We start from the raw sequence: 24,362 nt of genomic DNA, 5'->3' as shown, positions 1-24,362 counted from the left end.
TGCATTGCAGGTGGATTCTTTTTCAACTGAGCTATCAGAGATGTCCCTCTATAACTGGAGATGGAACCTTATTCTTACCTGATTTCTTTTCTCTCTGGATCTGATAGGCATGAAGTAGTCTTTACACAGAGCTCTACGCTTTTCTATTCTTCTTTCATCATTTCAAATTTCCATGCACACATATGTCTGCTTCTAATTCTCTTATCTCGATTGACTATGGCAGCATTTCTATCTTCACTGATGCTAGAAGCATGGTCCTAAAAGAAAGGCTAGTTTTCTTCCAGTGCTTGTCTTACTCTCCCATCTCTTGTTGGGTTCTCTTTTCTCTATTCATCTTCCTGCACCACCTCTTTTTAATTGGTGTCATTTTTATTTACATGCTTGTGTTTTTGGTTTTTTTCAGAGATGAAAATCAGTAGGAACTGAGATAAAGTTATGCTAGCTACATTTGTTCTACTCTTTTCAGGATTATTCCATTTTTTATCCCTTACTGTCCTACTATGCTGTTGATATATTATAAAAATATCCGTTAGAAAGTCAATCATTTAAATGGGTTGATTCAGTACATTGTTTAGAGCCCAGTTGTATCCATGGCTTTTTAGTTGTTCTAGAGTTGAGATTTACAAACTTTTTGTAGCTTCGGCTTGTCCAGATGAGATCTCTAACTCAATTTATAAAACAATCAGATCAAAAATGTTCCTTACACCCTGATGCCACCACTCCACCCAGAATGAGGACAAGGGGGCAGAGAGACAAGATTCATGTTTATCTGACAGCTGATGCCCTCTCCCCATCCCAGTATGGGAGGAAAGCTGGCATCTGCAGCATCCTCTGTCTGCCTCTATCCTTCCCCCAGAACTGTGGCTGTAAAATCCCCAGGAGACAAGGGGGAGAAGATGAGGCTGATCCTGCCCCTTCCCTTCAGGTCCATTCCAGAATCCTGGCCATTGGCCTTAAGATAAGGGCTGGTCCTGTAGGAGGAAAATTACATTCCTTACATGAAAGCTGCTCAATATCACAACTAACCCCCATGGTTTTTTCTGGCTTGGGACCCTGACTTCAGAACCGTGCCCTTCATTCCTTCCCTGGGTTTTCATAGATTTGGCCTCAGTGCTGAGCTAAGTCCTCCAACTGTAACGGGTTCTGTCAGAATAGCCAGGCCTGGGCTGGCGAGGGAATAGTCCTGGGACTCTCTCCCCCTTACATTTCTATGAATCTGAGATGGGTGGAGGTATGAATGTGACAACCTTGGGCACCTGTGCCAGGAGGTGGCAGCGGTGCTTTTCCTGCAGTGATAAAAGTCTTATATAAGACTGAGCCCAGAGGCTGCCCAGATGGCCAGCGTGTAGGCACGATGGGGAGGATGCTGCTCTGGGTCTGTGAGTCTCCCACTCTTTCTGCTCTTCTTCCTTCCCACATGTCATGGGGTGTCCCTGGGAATGCAGAGGAGGGTGGGCTTCTGTTTCAGTCAAGCTTCTACATGAGTTATTCCCCCATGCCTTGGCCTCTGTGTAGAGGAACTTGGGATCCAGGCCTGAGAATGATGAAATGGGGTCCTGGAAAATACCACTGATAAATCCAAAAACTCAGAATGACTTTCAGACATTTTGAAAGTCTCCTGGGTAGCACCGGGTCCTAACTGGGAAGCCCATCTAAGGATGCCTTGTTTCTGAGTTTTGTTTCTTTGTTTGTTTCAGGCTTGGCTGTTCTGCTGCAGGTACAACTAGGTAACACAACCTCCTAGCCACACTCCAATTTTCCTGATAGTTACTCTTCTTTCCTTCCTTGCTTCTGACTCTGAATTTCCTCCTCCTTTCATGATGTCAGCCCTAGGACCTGTTTCGTGATGTTGAGACTTGAGCTAGCTCCCAGGCTGTTTCGGTTGATCTCAGAAAGCCAGCAATGAGAGGGGGCCTATAGCTCACCTAATCCAGAATAATTCACTTTATAGATGGGAAAACTAAAGCAGAGAGGGCAGAAGTGATTTGTCCTTGATTGTTCAGAATCAGGACTTAAACCTATATTCTGATGCCAAGACTGGTAAGTATTTATTACCTTTGTAGTTTATACTCTTCTTTGTTTTGTCTTTTTTCCTCTCAAATATCTTCACATTATTTCTAATAACTAGGCATTGGCTGTGGATGTGAACATGACTAAAATCCAGATATGGGGACTCAGGAGACTGGGAAGAGCATGAGCTTTGGAGCAAGACTGCCTGGAAGTAGTGTAGGCACAATCAGTATTTGTGGAATAAATGGATGAATGAATTGGAATTCATCTTAAACTTTCAGCCTTGAGTAGTCCTGAGTCTCACCTGAAAACGAGAATGTTTCCCCCATTAGGCTGTATTGGAATTAAAATTTAAGCAAACCAATTTGCATAAAGCCTCTCAATAAAATATCAGTCACATCATATGCCATCTACAAAAGATATTTGTTTTATTGGTAATGAACTTGAGTAATCTTTGAAATTATGAATTATGCAAGGAGCATCATTAACCTTACCACTTGCTGCTATGATGGCAAATTTATTTTATTTTATGTGTAGACTTGAAATGATTTCAGACTTTCTGGGTCAAGAAATAAGCTTAGACCTGTTGACAAAAGTGTCATGACTGCTTAGCCAGGTCTTCCATAAGCAAGGGAAAAGGGTACTGCAGTATCTACCAGGTATCTGCCATGTGACCCCTTCCCCTTGAGGAGCTCATCAGCAAGTGACACAGACAGTGGAGCCCTGCACCACAATGACCGCCGCTTTCTCTTGCAGGTTCAGCCTATAAGCTAGTGTGCTACTTTACCAACTGGTCTCAGTATCGACCAGAACCAGCCAAGTTCTTCCCCAAGGATGTGGACCCATGTCTGTGCACACATCTGATATACGCTTTTGCCACCATGAATGACAACAAGATTGCTCCCTATGAATGGAATGACATTGATGTCCTGTATCCTGAGTTCCAAGCCCTGAAAGAACGGTCAGTAGGAATTGAATCCAAAGTGAATGGGAATCAGTGAGGGAGAGTGGAGAGCCCAAGTTCTGTCCCCAGTTCATCCCCAAATTTCATAAGATTCTGAAAGGCAGTCCTTTGCAGATTTCTGATGGGTATGTGGTAACGTATGATGTAAAGACTTATGTGGGCAGATGGGAGGAGCACTTGCCATGGGAACTTTAGAGCTTGTACTTGGCTGTTGCCCATTTCTCAGAGACTCAAGAATGGGGATAGAAGAGTTGTTTTCTGCAATATATGTATCCTAAAGCTCACAGAGCTTTCACTTAAATGTGCCTCTTGGTTTCTTTCTGCAGCAACAAAGATCTGGTCACTTTACTGGCAGTTGGTGGCTGGAACTTTGGCACTCAGAAGTAAGTCTTTCCGTGGCCAGAAAATGAGAGTGGAGGCAAAAGAAAGAAACCCTCAAGCTGGAGTGGGGAAATAAGATACCAGTGGGGAGGTGAAAATGAATGTTCCAGGGGGAAAGAGGCCAGCTCTTAAGAAGAAATTGTCCATGGATGGAAAGGGCTGACTGCAGCAGACCTGGAGAAATAGCAGTAGAATGGGGGAAATGATGGGGAAACACTCAAAAGACAGTAGAGAATGGTGAGTGAGACAGACCAGCTTGGTGACAGAGAAGCACCTGGGCTGCCATAAGACCATGAGCCCTGGGCTGAGTCATAGGCTCTTCTCTGGGGAAGTAGAGAGAAAGGATTTGTAACCTCACAGGCTTTTTGACTCTGAGTTAGAAAAAAGAGATGATGAGGTTAGACTTGACTTGTATGTTGAAAGTTGTCTAAGTCAGTGGTAAACAACTTTTTAAATTATGAAGTTGATGTCTTCCCATGTGCTGTGTGTGCTAAGTCACTTCAGTCATGTCCCACTCTTTGTGACCTTATGAACTGCAGCCTGCCAGGCTCTTTTGTCCATGGGATTCTCCAGGCAAGAATACTGGAGTGGGTTGCCATGCCCTTTTTCAGGGCATCTTCCTGACCCAGGATCAAACCCATGCCTCATGTCTCCTGCACTGGTAGGCGGGTTCTTTACAACTAGCACCACCTGGGAAGCCCAATGTCTTCCCATAATTATTTTAAAATTAGACAGCACAAAGTTATTTGACATGAAAAGTAACTTGACCCTCTCTTCTTCCCTCCACAGTTTTCCCAAGGTAGCCAGTCATGCTTAAAATGTTGGAGCAAAATGTAATGAGTGTTTTTATTCTCACTCTAATAGCCAAGTGAAACTTCTGGCAGTTACCTATGAGGTAACAAGTTAATTCTCGCATATAGCATTTGACCAATATTTCTTTTCTTTTCTTTTTTTAACCTCAAGTCCACTCTGCCAGTAGAATTTTTTCTTATCTTCCTCACAAATCACTTAAATAAGAAAATCTTTGCAGGTCAATTCCCCCAAACTCCAGACAATATCTCTACTCTTGACTTTTTAGATTACCTAGTTTGTGCTAGTCAATTTTTTTTGATTTAAAAAAAGTACAGCCATTGAATACCAGAACTAAAAACAAAAAGAAAAACAAAAAGAAGATGAATTAAGGAGGTTGTGATCCAGTTTACAAAGCGTTTACCACAGGCTTTTTATAATCAGGAACTAACCAAGAGGGTTTGAATATGTATTAATAGACTATAAAATTGCTGACTATGGCAGAGGCACTAATTTTTCTAGATATTAAGTCACCTTCAAATGCAAGACTCACAATATATTCATATATTGGGGGTCAGAAGTGCTTCATTAAATGCATTCACATTTTATAAGTCACATCTTAATTTTGGAAACAGTAAATAGAAAAATAAACATCTTAGGATCAAAGAACTGTGGTGGCTAAACCACTGCCCCTGAAAGATCTCACTAATAAGTAAAATGCACATATACCACTGATCCTATAAACAGAAAAATATTATTCATTGGGTATACTGAATAAAATAAAAATTTAATTATAACATTTTCTACTAATTACCATTAACAATTTGAATTCACTTAGCTGTAAAAATCCAACAGAAGTTATTATAAAATGCATAATGAAATTGATATTCAAGGGTTTAAGGATGATTTAGGGATCAGTGACGTTAATATAGACAAACTGTCTGCCTAGATTCACCACCATGGTCTCCTCAGCTGCCAACCGAAAAATCTTCATCTGTTCCGTCATTGACTTCCTTCGTCAACATGAGTTTGACGGCATTGACTTGGATATTGAATATCCGGGGTCCAGGGGAAGCCCAGCTGAGGACAAACAGCGATTTACCATCCTGATTAAGGTGGGAATGAAGCACTAGTTCTCTGTCTTTTCGTGGAGAGGCCAGTGCCTTCATGGACTGTCTGTGAGAGTTGCGTTTCCCAGGGATAGCAAAGGCTGCTGTCCTCAGAAGCACACTTATGAAGGTGTTTGGGAGTTGTAAGCAATAGAAACAGACTCTGTGGGTAGCTTAAGTCAAAAGAGAATTTACTGGGAGGATATAGGTAACTGAAGGAATCCAATGAAGAAATTCTTTTTTTATTATATGTTTCTGGTAACACAGCATTATAGTTCAACATCTGTGTACATTGCCAAGTGATCACAACCACAAATCCAGTTATTAGCCATCATCATGAAGCTGATGTCTTTTATCTGTTTGTCCACCCCCCACTCCCTTCCTCTCTGGTAACTACCAATTCACTCTCTGTATCTATGAATTTGCTTTTGTTTTATTTTATTTGTTTGCTGGGTTGTTTTTTTTTCTCCTCAGATTCCACATATGATTAATATAATATGGTATTTGTTTTTCTCCCTCTCACTCATTTCACTTAGCAAAATACCCTTACCTCTATCCATGTGGTTGCAAATGGCAGGATTTCACTGTTTATTAAGGCTGAGTAGAATTCCTATAACATCTTATGGAAAGATCCAAATGAACTTTTAGGACAAACATATGTGTATATATATATGTGTGTGTGTGTGTATGTGTATGCTAAGTCACTTCAGTTGTGTCTGACTCTGAGACCCTATGGACTGCTATTTGCCAGGCTCTTCTGTCCATGGGATTCTGCAGGCAAGAATACTGGAGTAGGTTACTATTTCCTTCTCCAGGGGATCTTCCTGATCCAGGGATTGAACTCGTGTCTGTTGTGTCTTCTCCATTGGCAGGTGGGTTTTTTTTTTTTTTTTTTTAACACTAGCGCCACCTGGGAAGCCCTGTCATCTCATATATAGGAAGAGAAACTAATACCCTCCTCCCAGAACTTAGTGCTCATCCCTTCTTTCTTTGTAGCCTAAGAATATGTAAGAATACGTTATGCCTCTTCCTACTGGCCTGTAAGGTTTCTGCAGAAAAATCTAATGATAGCCTTATGGGATTTCACTTTTAAGTAACAAAATTATTTTTCCCTTTCTGCTTTCCTTAAAGCAGCAGATTCTTTCTTTTTTCATTAAATTTTACCATTTGTATTACAATGTGTCTTGGAGCATGTCTCTTTGGGTTCATTTAATTTTGAACTCTAAGCATCTTGGACTTGGATGTCTATTTCCTTCCCCAGATTAGGAAGTCTTCAGTTGCTATTTCTTCAAATAATTTTATGTCCCTTTCTCTTCTACTTCTGGGACTGTATAATGGGAATGCTGTTCTACTTGATATTGTACCAAAGTCTCCTTAAAGTATCTTCACTTTTTAAAATTCTTTGTTCAACCTGCTGCTCTGTGTCAGTGAGTTCCATTACTTTGTCTTTTGGCTCACTGATTTTTCTACCTATTCCAATCTGTTGTTGAACACATATAGGGTATTTTGCAGTTCAGTTATATCTTCTGTTTAGTTTTTGTGTTTTTAAAAAATATTTTCTAGCTGTTTGTTGATGATGTCATTGTGTTCTTCCCTTCTCCTCCTAAGTTCAGTATCTTTATGATCATTTTGTTGAACTCTTTCTCAGGTAGATTAGTTATCTCCATTTCATTTCATTCTTTTTCTGAGATTTTGTCTTCTTCTCTTGACTAGAACATGTCTCCTCATTTTTTCCCTAATTTTCTGTGTTTGTTTTGATGCATTAGATAAAGCAGCTACATCTCCCAGTCTTGATGAGTGGCTTTATGTGGGAGATATCCTGTGGGGTTCAGGCACACTATCCTACCTGGCCACCTGAGCAATGTGCACAAGCCATGTGCCCTCTGTGGGCTGTGTATGTTCTCCTGTTTTGGCAGGGTCACAGCTACGATGACAGCACACCGGTATGCAGGGCTGGCCCTGCAGGATGCCTCTGGGGTCTCACCACAGCGGCTGCTGAATGCTGGTGGTCAGCACTAGGTCTTGAAATGCCATGGTGGCTGCCAGTAACTAGTGGGTGAGCTGGCCCCAAAATGGCTGTGAGACTCATCCGCGGTGGCTTCTGGGGGCTTGTGGGCAGGGCTGCCCCTCTAATGGCTGCAGGGTCTGTTTTCAGTGGATGCCAGGTGCTGGGAGATAGGGCTGCACCTCAGAACTGCAGGGGGCCCCTACCCGCCAGTGCCCAGCAAGGTTATTTCCTGGCTAACTGTGAGGCACTGCTGAGGCACAGGGGTAGGCAGGACTCTTGGCCATGTGCACCCACAGGTTAGATGGAGATTTCCAATGTGATGCCACCAGTGCCTTTATTAGTAAGGTGGCTTGAGATGGCAAAAATGGCTCCTACTAGGGTCACAGTTCCTAGGGATCATCCCACTGTTCCTTACTCTCTAGCAGCTGCGTCAGGATTAGTGAGTGGGGCTCTTTCATCTATCTTCCATATACTTTTCAATCTGGTGATTTTATGTAGGTTTTTGATCAAGTGAAACTGGGCCCTTTAAAAATGAGCTTTCTTTCCCCTGTAGTTCTATAGTTTTCCTGAGAATATTTCATACTGGTTTTCAAACTTCTCTTTTGGGGGGGAGGGGGGATGCTTTTATCTCCTGAGAAGCAGCTTTGGGATGGTTTGCATGATGTGGAAATTGAAACTTTCATTCCTTAGGGAAAATAAGTATCTTTGTTTTTTAATAAAGATTTATTGGAGTATAGTTGATTTACAATGTCATGTTAATTTCAGGTAACTGTACCTTTGTTACACTTTCAACTGTGGATCACTGTGGCTGGAGTGTGGTTTTCCCTTGGAATGACTATGTATCTGTTTCTTCTACCCATCTCAATGCTGTCTTTTTACCCTTTGTTGAGAATACTATTCATCTGGTTTTCAGGTCCTTTTCAGGGGAATTTTTTTTTTATATAGTTGTAGTTTGCTGTGTCCATGAAAGGAGTCAGTTCAGAGTCTTCCTATACTTCCATCTTGAATCTTCTTTTCAAATAAAGTTTTGAATCAGGAAGAAGGAATTTCACTATGTCATTCATTCAACAAGTGTTGTGTGCTTTCAGTGATCGAGACTCACTGGATACAGAGCAGGGAGCAAGGTAAACCTGATTCCTGCTCTTGGGATTACAGCATAGTGGAGAATATGGAGCTAATAAATAAATAAATGTCAATCGTGGTAAGAGCAATGATAACAGCAAAATTAGATGCTCAGGGGAGTCTTCCCAGGAAAGTGACATTTGAGCAGCAATATAAAGTAAAAAGAATCAGGAATACAAAGGATGGGAAGAATTTTCTAAGGATGTGGTAACAGCATTTGCAAAGGCCTAGAGGCAGGAAAGACATTAGCCTTGCTATACACAAATGCTGAGAATAGAGCTTTAAGAGGGATGGTGAAGTCACAATAGAGAGGACAGCTCCTAGACCCTCTGCCAGGAATTCCTGAGCTTTTTCTGTAGAATTGTCATTAAATGAGACTTAGATTCAAGGACTCCATGTTTGCATCAATTTATTCCAAGTTATACCTTACCAGACTCTATCCCTAAATTTCAGGAGCTATTTTCAGAAATAGGAAATTGTTATAGGCTGGAAACCATCTCAAGAGGTATTCACAATAGGGAATAGATAATGAACACAACCACTAAAATCCACCCTCTTTTCTCTCTCCAGGAAATGATACAGGCTTTTGAAGAAGAGGCTGAAGAAACAGGAAAACCCAGACTGCTGATCACAGCAGCTGTGTCGGCTGGCAAAGAGACCATTGATACAGGATATGAAATTGCAGAGATTGGAAAGTGAGTGTGATGAGCCTCCCAGGGCCTCCACATCCCAGAGCAGAGATTCCTTAAACATTTTAGTAGAAAGCATTCCCAGTAGTTATGTAAACATAATGTTGAGAAGGTTGGTACCATCAATTGCCAAAAATGTTTGAATATTTAGTGGTTCTGGGATAAGGTGGTGACCCCTTTATATTGTCACTATGGTAGGCTTTAGGGGAAAGAGAAATAAGATTTAAGATCTTGGAAAATCTTTATATGTAACAGCAGTTCTCACTGACAGTTTCTTTTGAAAAGCTGTAAAATCGAGAAAGCTATTACTGACGAAACAATAGGAGAGCTTTCCACCTGAAGTTCCCATAATCCTAGAGACATGTGTTTCTGAGACACATACTTTAACAACTATATTTCCTTATCTTCTGCTCTGGGTTTGCCCTTAATCTTTCAAGGAAGTAAAGGAGACTTTCTGTCTAGCCTCATGGGAGTCGCAGAAGATAACCAGGAGACACCTAGGAAGCCACATTAATGGGATCATATGGATATCTACTTGACATCATGAATTTCCACAGCTATCATTTCTTGCTCTTAAATTGTCTATTAAAAAATGCTCCTGTGTCATGATATTCAAATTCTCTTGTTCTAGGCTTCTTGATTTCATAAGTGTGATGACCTATGACTTCCATGGTGGCTGGGACCCATGTACAGGACACAACAGTGCTCTGCACGTAGGATCCAAGGATCAAGGCAAAATGCGTTATTTCAACTGTGTAAGAAAGAAAACCCCCCAGTCATATGCAAAAGAAAGACAGGGACGAGATTAGGAGTGTTGGTTGTTTGAAGGCTTTCTCTTTGTGGGACAAATAGCTAGATGTTTTTCATCATGTGGGACAAACACTGGTGAGGAATAATGTCTGTGTTGCTTCTGCAGGAATATGCCATGAAGTACTGGAGAGACAATGGGGTCCCTTCAGAGAAGCTCATCATGGGGTTCCCCACCTATGGGAGGACCTTCCGGCTCAGCACTTCTGACACCTCAGTCTGTGCCCCAGTCTCTGGAGCAGGGTCATCTGGTCCTTACACACTTGAGGCTGGCTTCTGGGCTTACTATGAGGTAACCACCATGGCTAATTCAGGCTAAAATGCCCTGGGGAAAATTCTTCCACTCTCCAAGTCATCTTGCTATCCTTATGTTCTTGAGATCCTATACCCTGCCAGCTCATAGCTCTGAGCATATAGCCTGTGGAAAGGCAGGTTGATGGCTGAAGAACACTTTTTACTTGAAAAAAAAAAAAATCAATGTGAATTTCCTTTTGGGTTTAGAAGTATATGGGACCATCTTTTCTATAGTTCAAAACTATACTGAATTCTATTACATCCATGTAAATAGATGGAGAAGGATTTCAATAATTTAGCTCAGGGATGGCAAATAATTGGATCTTCTTTCAAATCTGATTTGATTGCGTTTACTCCAATCTGAAGCTCTAATACTTGGGCCACCTGATGTGAAGAGCCGGCTTATTGGAAAAGACCCTGATGATGGGTAAGATTGAAGACAAAATGAGAAGAGGGCTGGAGAGGATGTGATGGTTAGACAGCCTCACTGACTAAATGGATAGGAATTTGAGCAGACTCCAGGAGATAGTGGAGGACAGAGGAGGCTCACACACTGCAAGCCATGGGGTTGCAAAGAGTCAGACATGACTAAGTGACTAAACAACAACTACTCAAATCTTGTGTTAAAAATTCAGACTGATAGAATAGTTAGCAGTTTTTGCCAGAGACTCAAGTGTTTTTGGAAGAATGACCTTAGCACTCATGGTCATGCTTACCATTTCTCAACTAAACTGTGGTTATAGAATTGGAATTTCACTTCTTTGAACCTGGTTTCATAGAAATTGTATCTTTGTTTTATGATACAAAGTTACTTTCTAAAGAAATGTGTGAAATTAATGTAGGTATTTCACAATGCCACTTTTCCCATCGCTCTTCCATTTCTTACTATTTTTCCCATCCTTCCTCGTGCAATACATGACATAATCTGTGACATGCTCAACATTGCCTTCTTCCTTCGCTTCATAGATCTGCACATTCCTAAGTGAAGCCACAAATGGCTGGATTGAAGACCAAAAAGTTCCATATGCTTATAAAGACACTGAGTGGGTTGGCTATGACAATATTAAGAGCTACAAATGTAAGGTATGAGCAGTGTAAAAAAATGCAATTTTAGCTTCAAATCCTAAGTTCATCATGAAGCCATTTTACTAAGATCTGTGGCTTCAAAGTTATAAATATGTACAAAGTGGAATAAATCAACCTCATTGTGATTTACCTTTCCCTCAAGACAGAGCAAATGATATGATTAAATATAGATTTAATGATCCAGTGTACAGCATATACTACTATACACTAACATATAGTATAATATTCTAATGTGGTTAAAATTTATTTTCCCAATTTTTGTTCAGAATTAATCTATACTAACTTCCATGAAATGATTATATAAGCCAGGCTTAAGACCAACATTTTCATGGACAATAATGAAAATATCCTTTACATTTTTACCTAAATGCTTTACAACCATTACCTGACTTGATTCTACACAATCCAATGAAGCAACAAATAGCCTCTCCAGTTTACAAATGTGTACACTGAGGTTCATAGATGCTGCGACTAATCCAAGGTTTCATAGCTGGAAAATGCAAAGGCAGTAACTGAACATGTTGTCTGGCTCAGAGTCTAGGCTCTTTCCATAACACTGCTCCGTCAGTGCCTCTTTATTGAATCCTGGTCAGGAGAAGGCGGTCAAAATGGAGGAGAAAAAGAGCTATATGGTGCAATGGTTAAGAATCTAGACTTTGGTGTCAGCTATACCTGGTCCTCAAGCCCCCAAAGACAGGATGAGTTCCCACAAACCTGTGAAAGAAAAAGATCAACCTAGTAGTTCCTGTAAAGATTAAGCAAGTAATGAACACTAAGATGAAATGTAGCTTAGCCTAGAATACTAGTATCAGTTTAACAGTATATTAAATTAGCTATTATATACATATATAGCTAATTTAATATACTATTAATATACTATAATATACAATTATATTAATTAATACTATTAATATACTATATGTGTATATATATATACCTAAGAATTTATACGGAGAAGGCAATGACACTCCATTCCAGTACTCTTGCCTGGAAAATCCCATGGACAGAGGAGCCTGGTAGGCTGCAGTCCATGGGGTTGCTAAGAGTCAGACATGACTGAGCAACTTCACTTTCACTTTTCATTTTCATGCATTGGAGAAGGAAATGGCAACCCACTCCAGTGTTCTTGCCTGGGGAATCCCAGGGATGAGGGAGCCTGGTGGGCTGCCGTCTATGGGGTCGTACAGAGTCAGACATGACTGAAGTGACTTAGCAGCAGCAGCAGGAAGAATTTATTAACTGGAGAAAGAAAACAAGAATGGAGCTGAGATAGCCCATCAAACCTTGAATTCACAAAGTGCATATCACATTCGTTCATAAAAGAAATATCGACAGGGTTTCAACCCACTTGCATTTTTCTCCCTAATATCACCTTGTCTCCCTGTACTCCAGTTTGTTGTGTAAATGCCATCTGATTTCGGTTGCCAAGTGCTCTCTTCATCCACAGGTTGACTTTCTTAAGGAGAACAATTTTGGTGGGGCCATGGTTTGGGCCATCGACCTGGATGACTTCTTAGGCTCCTTCTGCAATGAGGGCAAATATCCACTCATACGCAAGCTGCAGTCACTCCTGGGCCTGTCCTCAGGTGGGTCACTACTGAGTTCGCCACACTGTTCTAAAGATGATGCAGGTCAAGCTGCAAGAATGGCAACTGCAGAGGGACCAGAGTGCTTGAGGCAGCCACAGAGCATCTAGACCCGCACATGTGAAAAAGGCACAGGTTCATAGGAAAAAGCTTTTTAGAAATGCATTCTTCAGTCAAAGAGGCCAGTCTAAGTTCAGTAGCTATGTGGGTAAGGTTTTGAATATGCCTTATACTTCAGAGATGGGCTTTTCTTCTCAGGAAAACTTTGTCTGGGAGGAAGAATCAGATACCTTCAAAGTGAGTCTGATGTATGTGCTAACATTTTCTCTAAAGTAAACTGCATCTCTCAGTTCTGTGCACCATTATCCTAACTTAGAAATAGGCAGGCTGGCTTAGCCACTTCCCACCTGCCTTAAAGGCAAATATTGTCGTTGGCTGCTAGTGGTGAGGGTTGGAAGTAGGTTTTGAGAAAGAACAGGGATAAAGGCTCACGTTGCTGACTCAGTAGTGTGTGACTTTGTATGTTCCTTGGCTAAGCATCTCTGGAGAAGGCCTAAAGGTGGTGGCAGAGATAAAGAAGTGGAAGATATAGGGTTCCCTATGTCTCTGCTTTCAGGAAATTCACAGAATCATTGTTTGTTTGTTTTTACTGTAAAACCTGTTAAAAGATATTTACAAAAAGATGGGTTCAGGACTTCCCTGGTCGTCCAGTGGTTAAGAATCTGCCTGCCAATCCAGGGAACTCGGGTTTAATCCCTGGTCTGGGAAGATCCCACATGCTGCAGGGCAACTAAGCCCATGTGCCACAACTACTGAAACGCACGCACTCTGCAAGCTGTGCCCTGCAACAGGAGAAGCCCGCTGCAATGAGAAGACAGAGCAGCCCAACTAAAGAAAACCCACACGCAACAACAAAGACTCATACAGCCTAAAGAAACAGATATATACAACAATTACTTTTTTAAAAAGATGGGTTCAAACTATAGAGTGAGGGAGTAAGAGGCAGCAAATTGTGGTGGTGGAGTGTGTTCTAGCAATAGAGTAAAATGAAAAATAAAATGTCTGAATTGCCAGAGGGAGAAAAAAAACAGCAAAAGGGCAATGTTGAAAGGAAACAAGCAAAAACTAAAGCCTAAGAAACAAAACATAACAAGTTGACAAAAATCAAAATACAGCACTTAAGGTTAACAAGATGACAAAAATGCAGGTGTATTACTTATGACAGGAAAATGGGCAGATAAGCCTCCCCTGCTAACACAAGTGTTAGTTAGCCTCCCACATAAAATCCTTGATCCAGTCACTACAGGGCTGTGTTCATTCCCCCTGAGTGGAGACAGTAGAAGCCAAGGACTGCCTGGATCACTGCGAGGATTCCAGTGGCCCTGTTCTCCCCTCCTCCTTGCTTGGACATCTGTCCGCTTGTAACAGTCTTCCCAGCCACAGCTTGGAACTCTCATGGGGCTCAAGTTCTTGGAGAACAAAGCCAAAATAGGAGGAAGTCTAGAATTGTTGGTTCTAGGCTCAAAGATAGCTTATGCTGATGCTCTGAAGTGATCTTCTTGTTCTTTTAGAATGCACTCCATCAGCCACCAAGACTTGGTATCATCAACAAGTGATACCCAGAAGTGAAGGTTTCTGTGCCAATATTGGTGGAGACAGCGGCAGTGGTGGAGAAGGTGGCAGTGAAGGAGATGAAGGTTTCTGCACTGGAAAAGCAGATGGCATTTATAGCGATCCTGAGGACAACACCAAGTTCTACCAGTGCGCAGGAGGCAGGACCTTCTACTTCCAGTGTAACCAAGGTCTGGTGTTCGACCAAACCTGCACATGTTGTAACTGGCCTTCAATTTAAAATGTTGGGAAAACTCTACTTTGTTTCATGTTTTCTCATGCTGCATGTCAAATTCCATCTTCCAATACTCCATGTTGTCTATGTATTATATCAGTCTATCTGTCAGTTTGGAAGCCCTACCTTACTAAAGCAGCATTATGATTAGGTTTCACTCCATTATAACCTAAAAAACCTATAAACACCCTGAACCAAATCCATATGTAAAATAAATATGACACTGCATGTTTTATTTTTTATAATCGTCTGTATTTTTTCTTACGTACTTGTATATATAGCTTAGCATTTCAAGTGACTCTGAAGGTTAATAGAAGCTATTTTTATTGAAATTAAAATTTTATTTTTTATCAAATCAGACTACTGTTTTAGAAAAGGGAGTTTCCTTCCCGGGCAAAAGCCTTGAGAGTGTGAACCAAACAACGGTGTGAAAAAATTCTCTCGCTCTTGTCAACACCTCCAAAGAAGGGCCCAAGACCCTGTGTCAGAAAAATAACAAATGCTAAATTACCACCTCTGAAAAAAGCTGCATTTATATGGATCCAAAGGAGGAAATAAAGGGATGTGTGTGAGAGAGGTGAGAAAGGTTAATCTTGACTAATTTCAAGTCATAAAAACACTTTTACCATGATAATAAAAATCTTTAAATCATCAGATTAAATGGAGTAAAAGTTTTTAGATTGAGGTATCTAGGATTATCTTAATATTTTAAGTTGATTTCCAGTGAACTTTCACTATTTTCTTCAGAAGACCTTGTCCCCTAAAGAAAGAGGCCTCTCAGCATAATTTAGTAGGTTTCATCTTCCAGTGCCTCGTTCACCAGCTAACGCTTACCATGCAATGGCCTTGAAGAGTACAGCAGGCTATAGTTTTTTGAGGCACTAGCAGCATCTCACTCTTTGTTATCCAGACACATGAAGTCTTGCCATCAGGCTAAGTAGGGGACTACCTTGGTAGTCTGGTGATAAAGAATCCACCTTGCAATGCAGGGCACATGGGTTCAATCCCTGGTAGGGGAACTAAGATCCATGTGAGTAACTCACGTTATCCTGTGAGTAACATGCTGTGAGTAACTAAGCCTGTGTGCCGCAACCACTGAGCCTGCATACTCTGGAGCCCATGTGCCACAACTAGAGAGACCAAGTTCCACAACTACTGAATCCTACATTCTCTGGAGCCCACACGCTGCAACTACTGGGCTCACATGCCACAATTAGAGCATCCATGCACCACAAAGAAAGATCCTGCATGACACAATGAAGACCCTCTGTGCCACAACCAGGACCCAACACAGCCAAATAAATAAATAAATAAGAAGGCTGAGTAGGCATAGAAGGACCTTCCCAATACAAGAAGCTAGACTACACTTAATGCCCATTCTGAAGAAACCATACTTGAGTTATTAAGGTTTGTGTTGGAAGTAAAAGGCCTGTATTCCAGGCAATGTCTGGGCTTCCCAGGCGGCTCAGTGATAAAGAATCCACCTGCCAGCATAGGAGATGCAGGTTCGATCCTTGGATGGGGAACGTCACCTGGAGAAGGAAATGGCAACCCATTCCAGTATTCTTGCCTGGAAAATTCCATGGACAGAGGACCCCAGTGGGCTACAGTCCATAAGACCGCAAAGAGTGGGAGTGCAACTGAGCAAATGAACACACACCAGGCAATGTCTAGATGAGTACTTTGAACATGGCTCTCATGACTTCTGACCTTGGCACACCTAGAGCAACTTGTGAGGCTTTCGGGTATAATTCAAACTGGAAGTCAGGGGCAGATCCAATCTACTAGCCTCCCTGGGAAGTCCTTCTCATATTGCAATCCATGGAGCCAGTGGATGAGTCTATTCTGATTCCTGCTGCATCCCCAGTGCTTGCCACTCTGCCTGAGGCATGTTTGGAATTCAGTATGATGATGACTGACAGACTAAATAGATGATGTAATAGGAAAGGGGGAGGGGGTTATTGGTTCTTTGAGTTTTACACGAACCTGAGAAAGGCAATCAAATCAACAACCCACTCCAGTATTCTTGCCTGGAAAATCCCATGAACAGAGGAGCCTGGCTGGCTACAGTCCACAGAGTCACAAAGAGTCAGACTCGACTCAGCACAGCACAGAGAAAAGCAGTCAAATCAGGACCTTCCCGCTCCATGCTGGGAAACTTGGACACTTTGAAGCACTCCTAAAACATTTACTCTGCCTTTAAGTGTCCTCTGCATCCAAAAAGCCCCCAAACAAGGCCCAGCAAGCCATTCAAAGCCTTGATATGTATAGAACAATAAACTGTCTCCTATCACCAGGGCTAGTGGTGTGGTGCTTTTGTTGCTAAGTCGTGTCCAACTCTTGCAACCCCATGGACTGTAGCCTGCCAGGCTTCACTTTCCATGGGATTTCCCAGGCAAGAATACTAGAATAGGTTGCCATTTCCTTCTCCAGAGGAGAGGATCTCCCAACTCAGAGACTAAACCCATAACTCCTTCATCACAAGCAGATTCTTCACTGATGAGCCACCCGGGAAGTCCCAGGCTAGTGGTAGACAACATAAAACTTGTGGCTGGGAATTAGAGGGCGAGGACCCACAAGTATAATATTTCAGTCATGAAGCCACCCCACTGAACACTCAGGAGGAATCCCTCTAGCCCTTCTACATGAATACACAACAAACCAGCACAAGGAGAAAGAGCCTTCTGAACTAGTCTTTATACTGTCGTGTAGTACTTATGAGGCCCTTGCCCTCCCTGTGCCCCATGCTGGCAGACAGGAGGGTCAGAGCGATGCAGAAAGACAAGAGCACCTCTGGGCTCTGCATTGCACTGTCCTGGAGGATTGGTGGTCAGGAGGCACACGTGAAGGGAGTCACAGCTTTTCAGTCATAGTACAGGCTTAGGTAGGCCAGACGGTTCCGACGCTTTCTAAAGTCTTTGTCTGTGGGCAGCTGCAATGAAAGAATATTATCTAGGTCAATATTCAAATGAGAACCCACTGCCTCTGGTCTTCCTGGCTCTGTGAAATAGGCATGTATGTTATACCTGTTGTGGCCTAGCTGAACCTCAACCCCATAGTAACCTAACCTCACTGAGTCTCTCAGCATTGCTCTGGACATCTACTCTTTGTCGTCTTACTCTGGAAATGTCATACTAGGAATTATTTTCTACTTGGGAAGTTGTCAAGTATAGCTGGTAGGACTTCCCTGGTAGTAGAGTGGATAAGAATCCACCATGCCAATGCAGGGGGCATGAGTTCCATCCCTAGTCCAGAAAGATTCTACATGACATGAGCATCTAAGCCTGTGCACCACAACTACTGAGCCCACACCCCAGAGCCCGCAGGTCACAACTGCTGAGCCCATGTGCTGCAACTACAGCAGCCTGCGTGTCTAGAGCTTGTGCTCTGAAACAAGAGAAGCCATTGCATTAAGAAGCCTGAGCACTGCAAGGAAGAGTAGCCCCTGCTTGCCGCAACCAAAGAAAGCCTGCCCATGCGCAGCAACGAAAACCTAGCACAGTGAAACATAATTAATTAATTATTTTAAAACTATAGCTGGTAAGCTTCTTGAAAAGAAAAATCATATGTTTAATTCTTGAATGTTACCCATAGGCCCTAGCATAATGATGTTAATACATTTGGTGTTTAATACATACTTGCAGAATTAATCCCAAGTTCCACTGGAGAATAAAGGGCACCTCAGGAATTATGATAGCTGACATGGACTGAGCATTTATTATGCTCAATATGGCACTAAATACTTTTCTACAATATCTCAATCTTTACATCTTTATCAGATAGAGTCTATTATTATATGCATTTTAACAGTAAGCACACTGATGCTTAGAAAAGTAAGATTATTAGACAAAATCACACAGCAAGCAAATATGGAACTAGAATTTGGACCCAGGTAGTCTGTTCTAAAAATCCATGTTCTTGGCAGAATGATCCACAGCCCTTGATGATCTAACACTAAGTGGTGTGATGGGAAGAGCAGTGGCTTAGAAGTCACCAGATCTAGGCTCTATTTGAGCAACTTCAACAAGCCACTTAATCCATCTGAGCCTCAGTTTCCTCCTCAGTTGCAGAGAATAATTATTTTGGACTAACCACAGAAGATTATTTAAGGACTAAATAAGAAAATGTGACTTTTGTTCTATCACACGCACTTTAAAAATCTAGTGAAATTGGGTAACTCTCCAAAAAAAATTCCCATATGTATATACACGAAATTGTGCAAGTAATTTCAGGGGAACAAGGACTTAACTGAAGCTTATTCACAGACTCCCGGTTAAGAATCACTGATACACATGGAAGAATTAGGTAAAGGGCTCCAGAGAAGTCCAATAGTATTACCTCAGCTTTCAGGGTTCTTTTCTGTAGACATGGAACCTGAGCCCAGTCTGGAGATCCAAATTTCATTGGCCATCTGATTCTCTTGGGTGGCTTTATCTCTGGGTTGTATGTGGTAGGGCTATAAAACATACAGAACATCATGTGTAATGAGTTAGCGATCATATATGACCTTCCACCCCTAATCTAGAGTCCTAACCCTTTGGGAAAAGGCAGTCAACTGATTCATATAGGAGTCCTTTGCTTGTTAAAGTATTTCTAACTAAGTTTCAGTGTTCAAAGTATCTAGTCTTGACAAAGTAAAAACTCAATTCCAGTTTAAAATATTTCTGGAAGTTCAGTCTCCTTAGCTGAGAGATCAAAAGATCCCAGAAATGGTGGATGATAAAGTTAACACAGTGATGTGTAAGTACTGCTCACAATGTAAAACTGAGGAGGAAAGAAAAGTGCTAATTTAAAGTATCAACGATCTGGTGTCAGTAAAGTAGAACCATGTAAAATTCCTTGACAATGGGATTATTTAATTATAGCCTTTGTTCATAACATTCTTTTGGTGTAGACTCTTTGCTGTGGAAATAACATGTAGAGTGGACATAGGAATCAAGATTCAATATCTCTATTCCTTACTACAACCTTGAAAAAGTTACACTCACTCTCTGATCTTTGAAATTCTCACCAGTAAAAAAAAAAAAAGACCTTGACCCCCATGCCCTACCATTCCACACATTCTCAGTGGCTTCCTAAAGCACAGAGACTGCCGCCCTTGGTCTACTGGCCTATGTACTATAGCCACCACCACCCCTGCCTTCCCCACCCCATTCTCACTTCCTCTTTGCCCACGATACTGTAGCTACACTAACCTTTCTTTTTTTCTGCACACCAATTTCCTTCCCAATAACAGCCTTTGTACTTGAAGTTCCTTCTGCCTGGGAAACTCCAGGCCTAGATTTTCACAGGGCCAGCTCATTCTTGTCATAATGATTTCAGAAACAAGTGTCATTTCCCTAAAAGATCTATCTTGAGAATCTTTGCCAAAGTATATAGATTTTAGTCCACCACTCTGTATCATATCCTCATCTTGTTTGCTTTCATTCAGCACAACACCAGGTCACCTTACTTCCTAGCGCGTCTATAACAGCCCCAGCTAATGGCTACTGTCTTGGTATAATTATTAATAAGACCCCATTTCAAGTCTCAGAAGTGTCATGTGCTAACTAATAAATTATATAGTCACTCTCTTTGTTACTATTGATATTTTCTTGTTTGTTTGCTTCTCATCTGTCTGGACTCTAGAATGTAAGCTCCAAGATATCAGGAATCTTGTATGATGGGTTTAATGCAAAATCTCTGGAATCCACAAAACTGCTTGACCTTTTATAAATATTCATTGAATGAACCACTACACTCTACCACTCTATAATTTCTAGAGATCTAGAAGGCAAGAGGTTGAATCTTTAAAGCTAGATGCTTTCTTATTTAGAGGGCATGGTTAGGATGAAACCCCTTTTTGTACTTCCTTTCCTATTGCTCTTTGTTGAAGTGCAGCAGAAAAAGGGGCACATACCCAGGATAATAAGAGTCCTTTGAGTATGTCCGAAAGCGAGGCAACAAGGCATTAAATGGAGCAAAATTTGGTTTGTGTGTTTGCTCTTGAACATTGACTGTCTGGTACATGCCTGGGTAAGGTGTCATATCCTGTTTCCAAGAAAAAGATCAATATGTTAGAGGGTGATATATACATGTAAAGCCTTTTAATTAGAAAAAACAAAGCTATCCTCTCCCTGTCATGTATCATCTATGGTTTAACTACCTCAATCTATAGAAATGGCCTACAATAGGTAGAAAACCAAGATAAGTGTATGGTTCAGCTACATAAAGGTACCTAATGCTTAGGCTGTAGAAACAAATCTATGAGGGTAGAGAACCATGGTAACTTATTACAGTTACTACCACCACCATCCCACCATCCCACTCAGATTCTTCTGGAGCCAGTATCCCTCTTCCTGAGCTTAAGCATCAAGAAAAAGTCCAACAAGAGATTAACAGAAGATAATTGAGACTTGAAATCCAGTTACACAAAAGAGTGCAGAAGTTGGAATTGGTTTTTTAACTGAGAAGATATTATATATTACATATAATTATGTGATGTGTATAAACAAAGCTTCCAGTATTTTACAAGCAAGTGTCTCAGGGCTAAAACCTTGCTTTGGTGTTATTTCTTCTTAGAATCATTTTCTACTCTCCCAGGACACTCACACACACATTTGCCATGTTAATATCCATGCTTTTAAGATAGGTTTTTAAGTGGCTTTTGCCCAAAAGATTTTTTGTCTTGAATTTGGGGCATATTCTTTAGGTAGCCTCCAGCTATGCTCCCCAATGCAAATACATTCAGCAACATGGATCACAGTGAAATCTAAGCACATTCAGTCATGTCTAACCTTGTTAACTGGCTTAAACCTCATGGCTGTTCTGGCGCCAAGAGTGTATCCTTTTTTACTGGTTGGGATCTTGGAGAGATTGTATGCCAAGCCATACTTCTTCAGGTGTTATGTAGAAAACAAAGAAAAAACACATATAGAGAACATTATAGTTATTAAAACAGTGTGAACTTAAAGTATTCCTGAATATTCTCTGCCAAAGTTGCTCTTTCTTTCCTGATTCTTCTGAATCATGACCATATAATTACATAAGTAACACAAACAGTTGCATTCCTACAAAGGAATGTGGCTAGATAGGTGGAGAGAATGCCATTTCTATACATTCCAGTGAATGTATAGAAATTTTTCTACACATTTTTCTGGGTCCCACAGAGCTGAATCTGCTCTAATTCAACTATCAGTATGATTATACAATTTCATAAACTACCTATCAGCACAACCACAGTCCAGGTTTGGACTAAGCGGAGATACTGAGTCACTGGTCTTTGGGACTGTGAATAGTGAAGGAACAATCCTGGGAACTGCATGAGGCCCAGGCTTGCATTTGGTGGGAAGGCAAAGGGGAACAGTGGCTCTTTACTCTCTGATTGTAGAGAACCAGGGCACTTTCTCATGTTGGGACCCTGATAGTCACAAATCTCACAGGGTTTTATTCGGGAAAACTTGGGTTTCCTTAGATAATGGTCTGGGAACTGAGACCCATCTAAGGGAAGGTGCATACTCACATCTTCTGCTATGTAACACCCAGGCCCTCTGTTGGGGGCTCCCCTAATAGGGGGAAATGTGTTTCCCAACAAGCTTGGGGGACGGATGTGAGGAAAGATCTTCCTATGTTGACGTGTTCCAAAGGAGTAGTTAAGCAGCGGCTCTGCAGATAGAGAAAGAAGAGAAACTTCACATGAGGAAAGGCCCCTTGATCTAAGTGAGAGCTTCAGGGCTAGTGAGGGGTGGGCCACGGGACAGAGCTCTTAAGGGCAGACCCTTAAGAAAAATCCATGTAAAGGGTAGCTCAAATCTATGTAAAGAGATGAACTGCATTTTCGCCTCCCTTTGCCCTTCTTCTTTCCCAGCCTTCCTACTCTTCCTCCTGCCTCTACTGTAGACTCCCCTACTACAGCCCTCCTCACCTGCTTTAACGAAGCACATCTCAGGAGCTCCACCAGGCCCGGGGTTTGTGTACTGCGTTGCCCAAGAAACAGAGGCGGGGCTGGGCAGCCCCAGCTGCCCAGCTCTCACAGAGGAGTGGCTCAGAGCTAGCCGACTAAGCAGTGGGGATTCCTGCAGAGCCCGCTTTGGGGCAGGAACTGCGCCTCCCAGGCCAGGAATCCAGGGGAGTGAGAACTCTGAAGCTGGGCAGGAGGTAGGGGGTTTGCTAGATCCAAGCTGTAGGCTGAAGAGCTTTGAAAGCTGGGCCACTGGAAATGCACTACTGAGGAAGGACGGACTCCTCCATGTGCAGAATACCCTGAAATCCGGGCTGCCAGGATCAGGAATGTAGAAAAACACAGGATCTGCAGTGATGATCTATGGAGGTGGGCTTCCTGGGCAATGCCCAGAAGAGGGAAGTTGGGAACCTAATGGAGCCTAGATAGTTCCATATTAGGCCTATTTTAGACCCATTGTTCCTTTTCTTCAAGGCATTCCCATCAGGCTACCCCCTTATACCCTTAAGAGGGGCTCAAGTCTATAAAAGGTCTCTTTAAGCAGAACAGTAAGAGCACAATGGAATAAAAGTGCTTAAATCTGGAGGCAGTTACTTAATGTTTAGGACTTCCCTGGTGGCTCAGAGAGTAAAGCGTCTGTCTACAATGCAGGAGACCTGGGTTTGATCCCTGGGTCGGGAAGACCCCCTAGAGAAGGAAATGGCAACCCACTCCAGTACTCTTGCCTGGAAAGTCCCATGGATGGCGGAGCTTGGTGCAGGCCATTGTCCATGGGGTTGCAAAGAGTCGGGCACGACTGAGTGACTTCACTTTCACTTTTCACTTTTCACTTAATGTTTAAGTCCCAGGTTCCTCATCTCTAAGTTAGGAACAGTAATTCCTTTTTATAGGGTTGTTGAGAGGGTTAAGATAACAGGATTAAAGAGGGTCATTGCCTAGTGCTTGGTAGGTCACAATAGGAGAGGTTTTTATTACTACAACAGTGTCTAGCCAGCCTAGGAGTACTCCCACCCTAACCTAAGAAGAAATATCAGGGTGTATGATGACTTCTTTACCTTTGTCCTAGATATTAGCCCTAACTTGTTCTCACTTGATTTTAGGATAACTTTCAGAGTTGGCAAGTGTGGCAGGCAACAGAAAGCACAGTGTGATAGTGTTATTGATACACTCTGTCTTTGGCTTCTAAGAATGATCTTGGGATCCACACATACCCAGGGTTAGCACTGTCTACAGGCATGATTTTATAGCTCTAATGCAGGTTCCAAGAGAAGTGATCCTGAGTCCTAGAGGATATTTGGGAAACTTAGAGAAGTCTTCTGGGCTTCCCAGGTGATACTAGTGGTAAAGACCCTGCCTGCCAATGCAGGAGACATAAGAGACATGGGTTTGATCCCTGGGTTGAGAAGATCCCCTGGAGGAGGGCATGGCAACTCCCTCCAGTATTCTTGCCTAGAGAATCCCATGGACAGAGGAGCCTGGTGGACTACAGTCCATAGCGTTTGCCAAGAGTCAGACATGACTGAAATGACAGCACAGAAGCCTTTTGCTTGTTAAAAATTATTGAGGCGATGCTCCTGGTCAGTGAACCAGGAAGGCTGGATACCTGTAGCTCATTGTGCAATTACACAGTGAATTGTGTCAAGTCCTATATAACAAACACTCCAATGTCTTCCTGGCCTCTATGAAAAAAAAAATTGTATTTGACATATATACAAAAAAGACAGTGTTTTGT

General features: G+C 41.9%; 2 protein-coding genes across 3 annotated transcripts; one reads left to right on the top strand and one right to left on the bottom strand.

The window, feature by feature from the left end:
* The first annotated feature begins 1,328 nt into the window (after positions 1–1,328).
* LOC138445621 (acidic mammalian chitinase-like) lies at positions 1,329–14,933 on the top strand. The gene is made up of 11 exons (XM_069599618.1): positions 1,329–1,379; positions 1,698–1,727; positions 2,767–2,971; positions 3,301–3,357; positions 5,094–5,259; positions 8,954–9,078; positions 9,704–9,827; positions 9,989–10,171; positions 11,140–11,256; positions 12,707–12,845; positions 14,417–14,933. The coding sequence occupies exons 1-11, from the start codon at positions 1,355–1,357 to the stop codon at positions 14,695–14,697; spliced, it is 1,452 nt and encodes a 483-aa protein (XP_069455719.1). The 5' UTR covers positions 1,329–1,354; the 3' UTR covers positions 14,698–14,933.
* A 2,435-nt stretch (positions 14,934–17,368) lies between these two features.
* On the bottom strand, positions 17,369–22,644 carry CIMAP3 (ciliary microtubule associated protein 3). Of its 2 annotated transcripts, none has more exons than XM_069599851.1 (6): positions 22,595–22,644; positions 22,193–22,335; positions 21,468–21,563; positions 20,591–20,721; positions 19,030–19,147; positions 17,369–17,623 (listed from the first exon to the last, which is right to left on the bottom strand). In XM_069599851.1, the coding sequence occupies exons 1-6, from the start codon at positions 22,611–22,613 to the stop codon at positions 17,555–17,557; spliced, it is 576 nt and encodes a 191-aa protein (XP_069455952.1). In that variant the 5' UTR covers positions 22,614–22,644; the 3' UTR covers positions 17,369–17,554. The 2 variants fall into 2 exon arrangements, with proteins under 2 accessions (XP_069455952.1, XP_069455941.1); XM_069599840.1 differs by having other exon boundaries at positions 21,468–21,566; positions 22,595–22,635.
* Between the last annotated feature and the right edge of the window lie 1,718 nt (positions 22,645–24,362).

The sequence above is a fragment of the Ovis canadensis genome, chromosome 1 (assembly GCF_042477335.2).
Source record: "Ovis canadensis isolate MfBH-ARS-UI-01 breed Bighorn chromosome 1, ARS-UI_OviCan_v2, whole genome shotgun sequence".
Taxonomy (NCBI): Eukaryota; Metazoa; Chordata; class Mammalia; order Artiodactyla; family Bovidae; genus Ovis; species Ovis canadensis.
The sequence above is the reverse complement of the archived record's forward strand: the minus strand, read 5'-3'. Positions and strand labels throughout refer to the sequence as shown.

What these genes read in the sequence shown, in the direction of transcription:
- CIMAP3 (XM_069599840.1), bottom strand. An exon ending in GGTGTTACATAGCAGAAGAT is followed by an intron (nt 21,567 to 22,192) that starts GTGAGTATGCAC and finishes TAACACCTGAAG; the next exon opens with AAGTATGGCTTGGCATACAA. An exon ending in AAGGACTCTTATTATCCTGG is followed by an intron (nt 19,148 to 20,590) that starts GTATGTGCCCCT and finishes TATGTTTTATAG; the next exon opens with CCCTACCACATACAACCCAG.
- LOC138445621 (XM_069599618.1), top strand. Translation starts at nt 1,355, where the DNA reads ATGGGGAGGATGCTGCTCTGGGTCT. An exon ending in TTCCAAGCCCTGAAAGAACG is followed by an intron (nt 2,972 to 3,300) that starts GTCAGTAGGAAT and finishes TTCTTTCTGCAG; the next exon opens with CAACAAAGATCTGGTCACTT. An exon ending in GAAATTGCAGAGATTGGAAA is followed by an intron (nt 9,079 to 9,703) that starts GTGAGTGTGATG and finishes CTCTTGTTCTAG; the next exon opens with GCTTCTTGATTTCATAAGTG.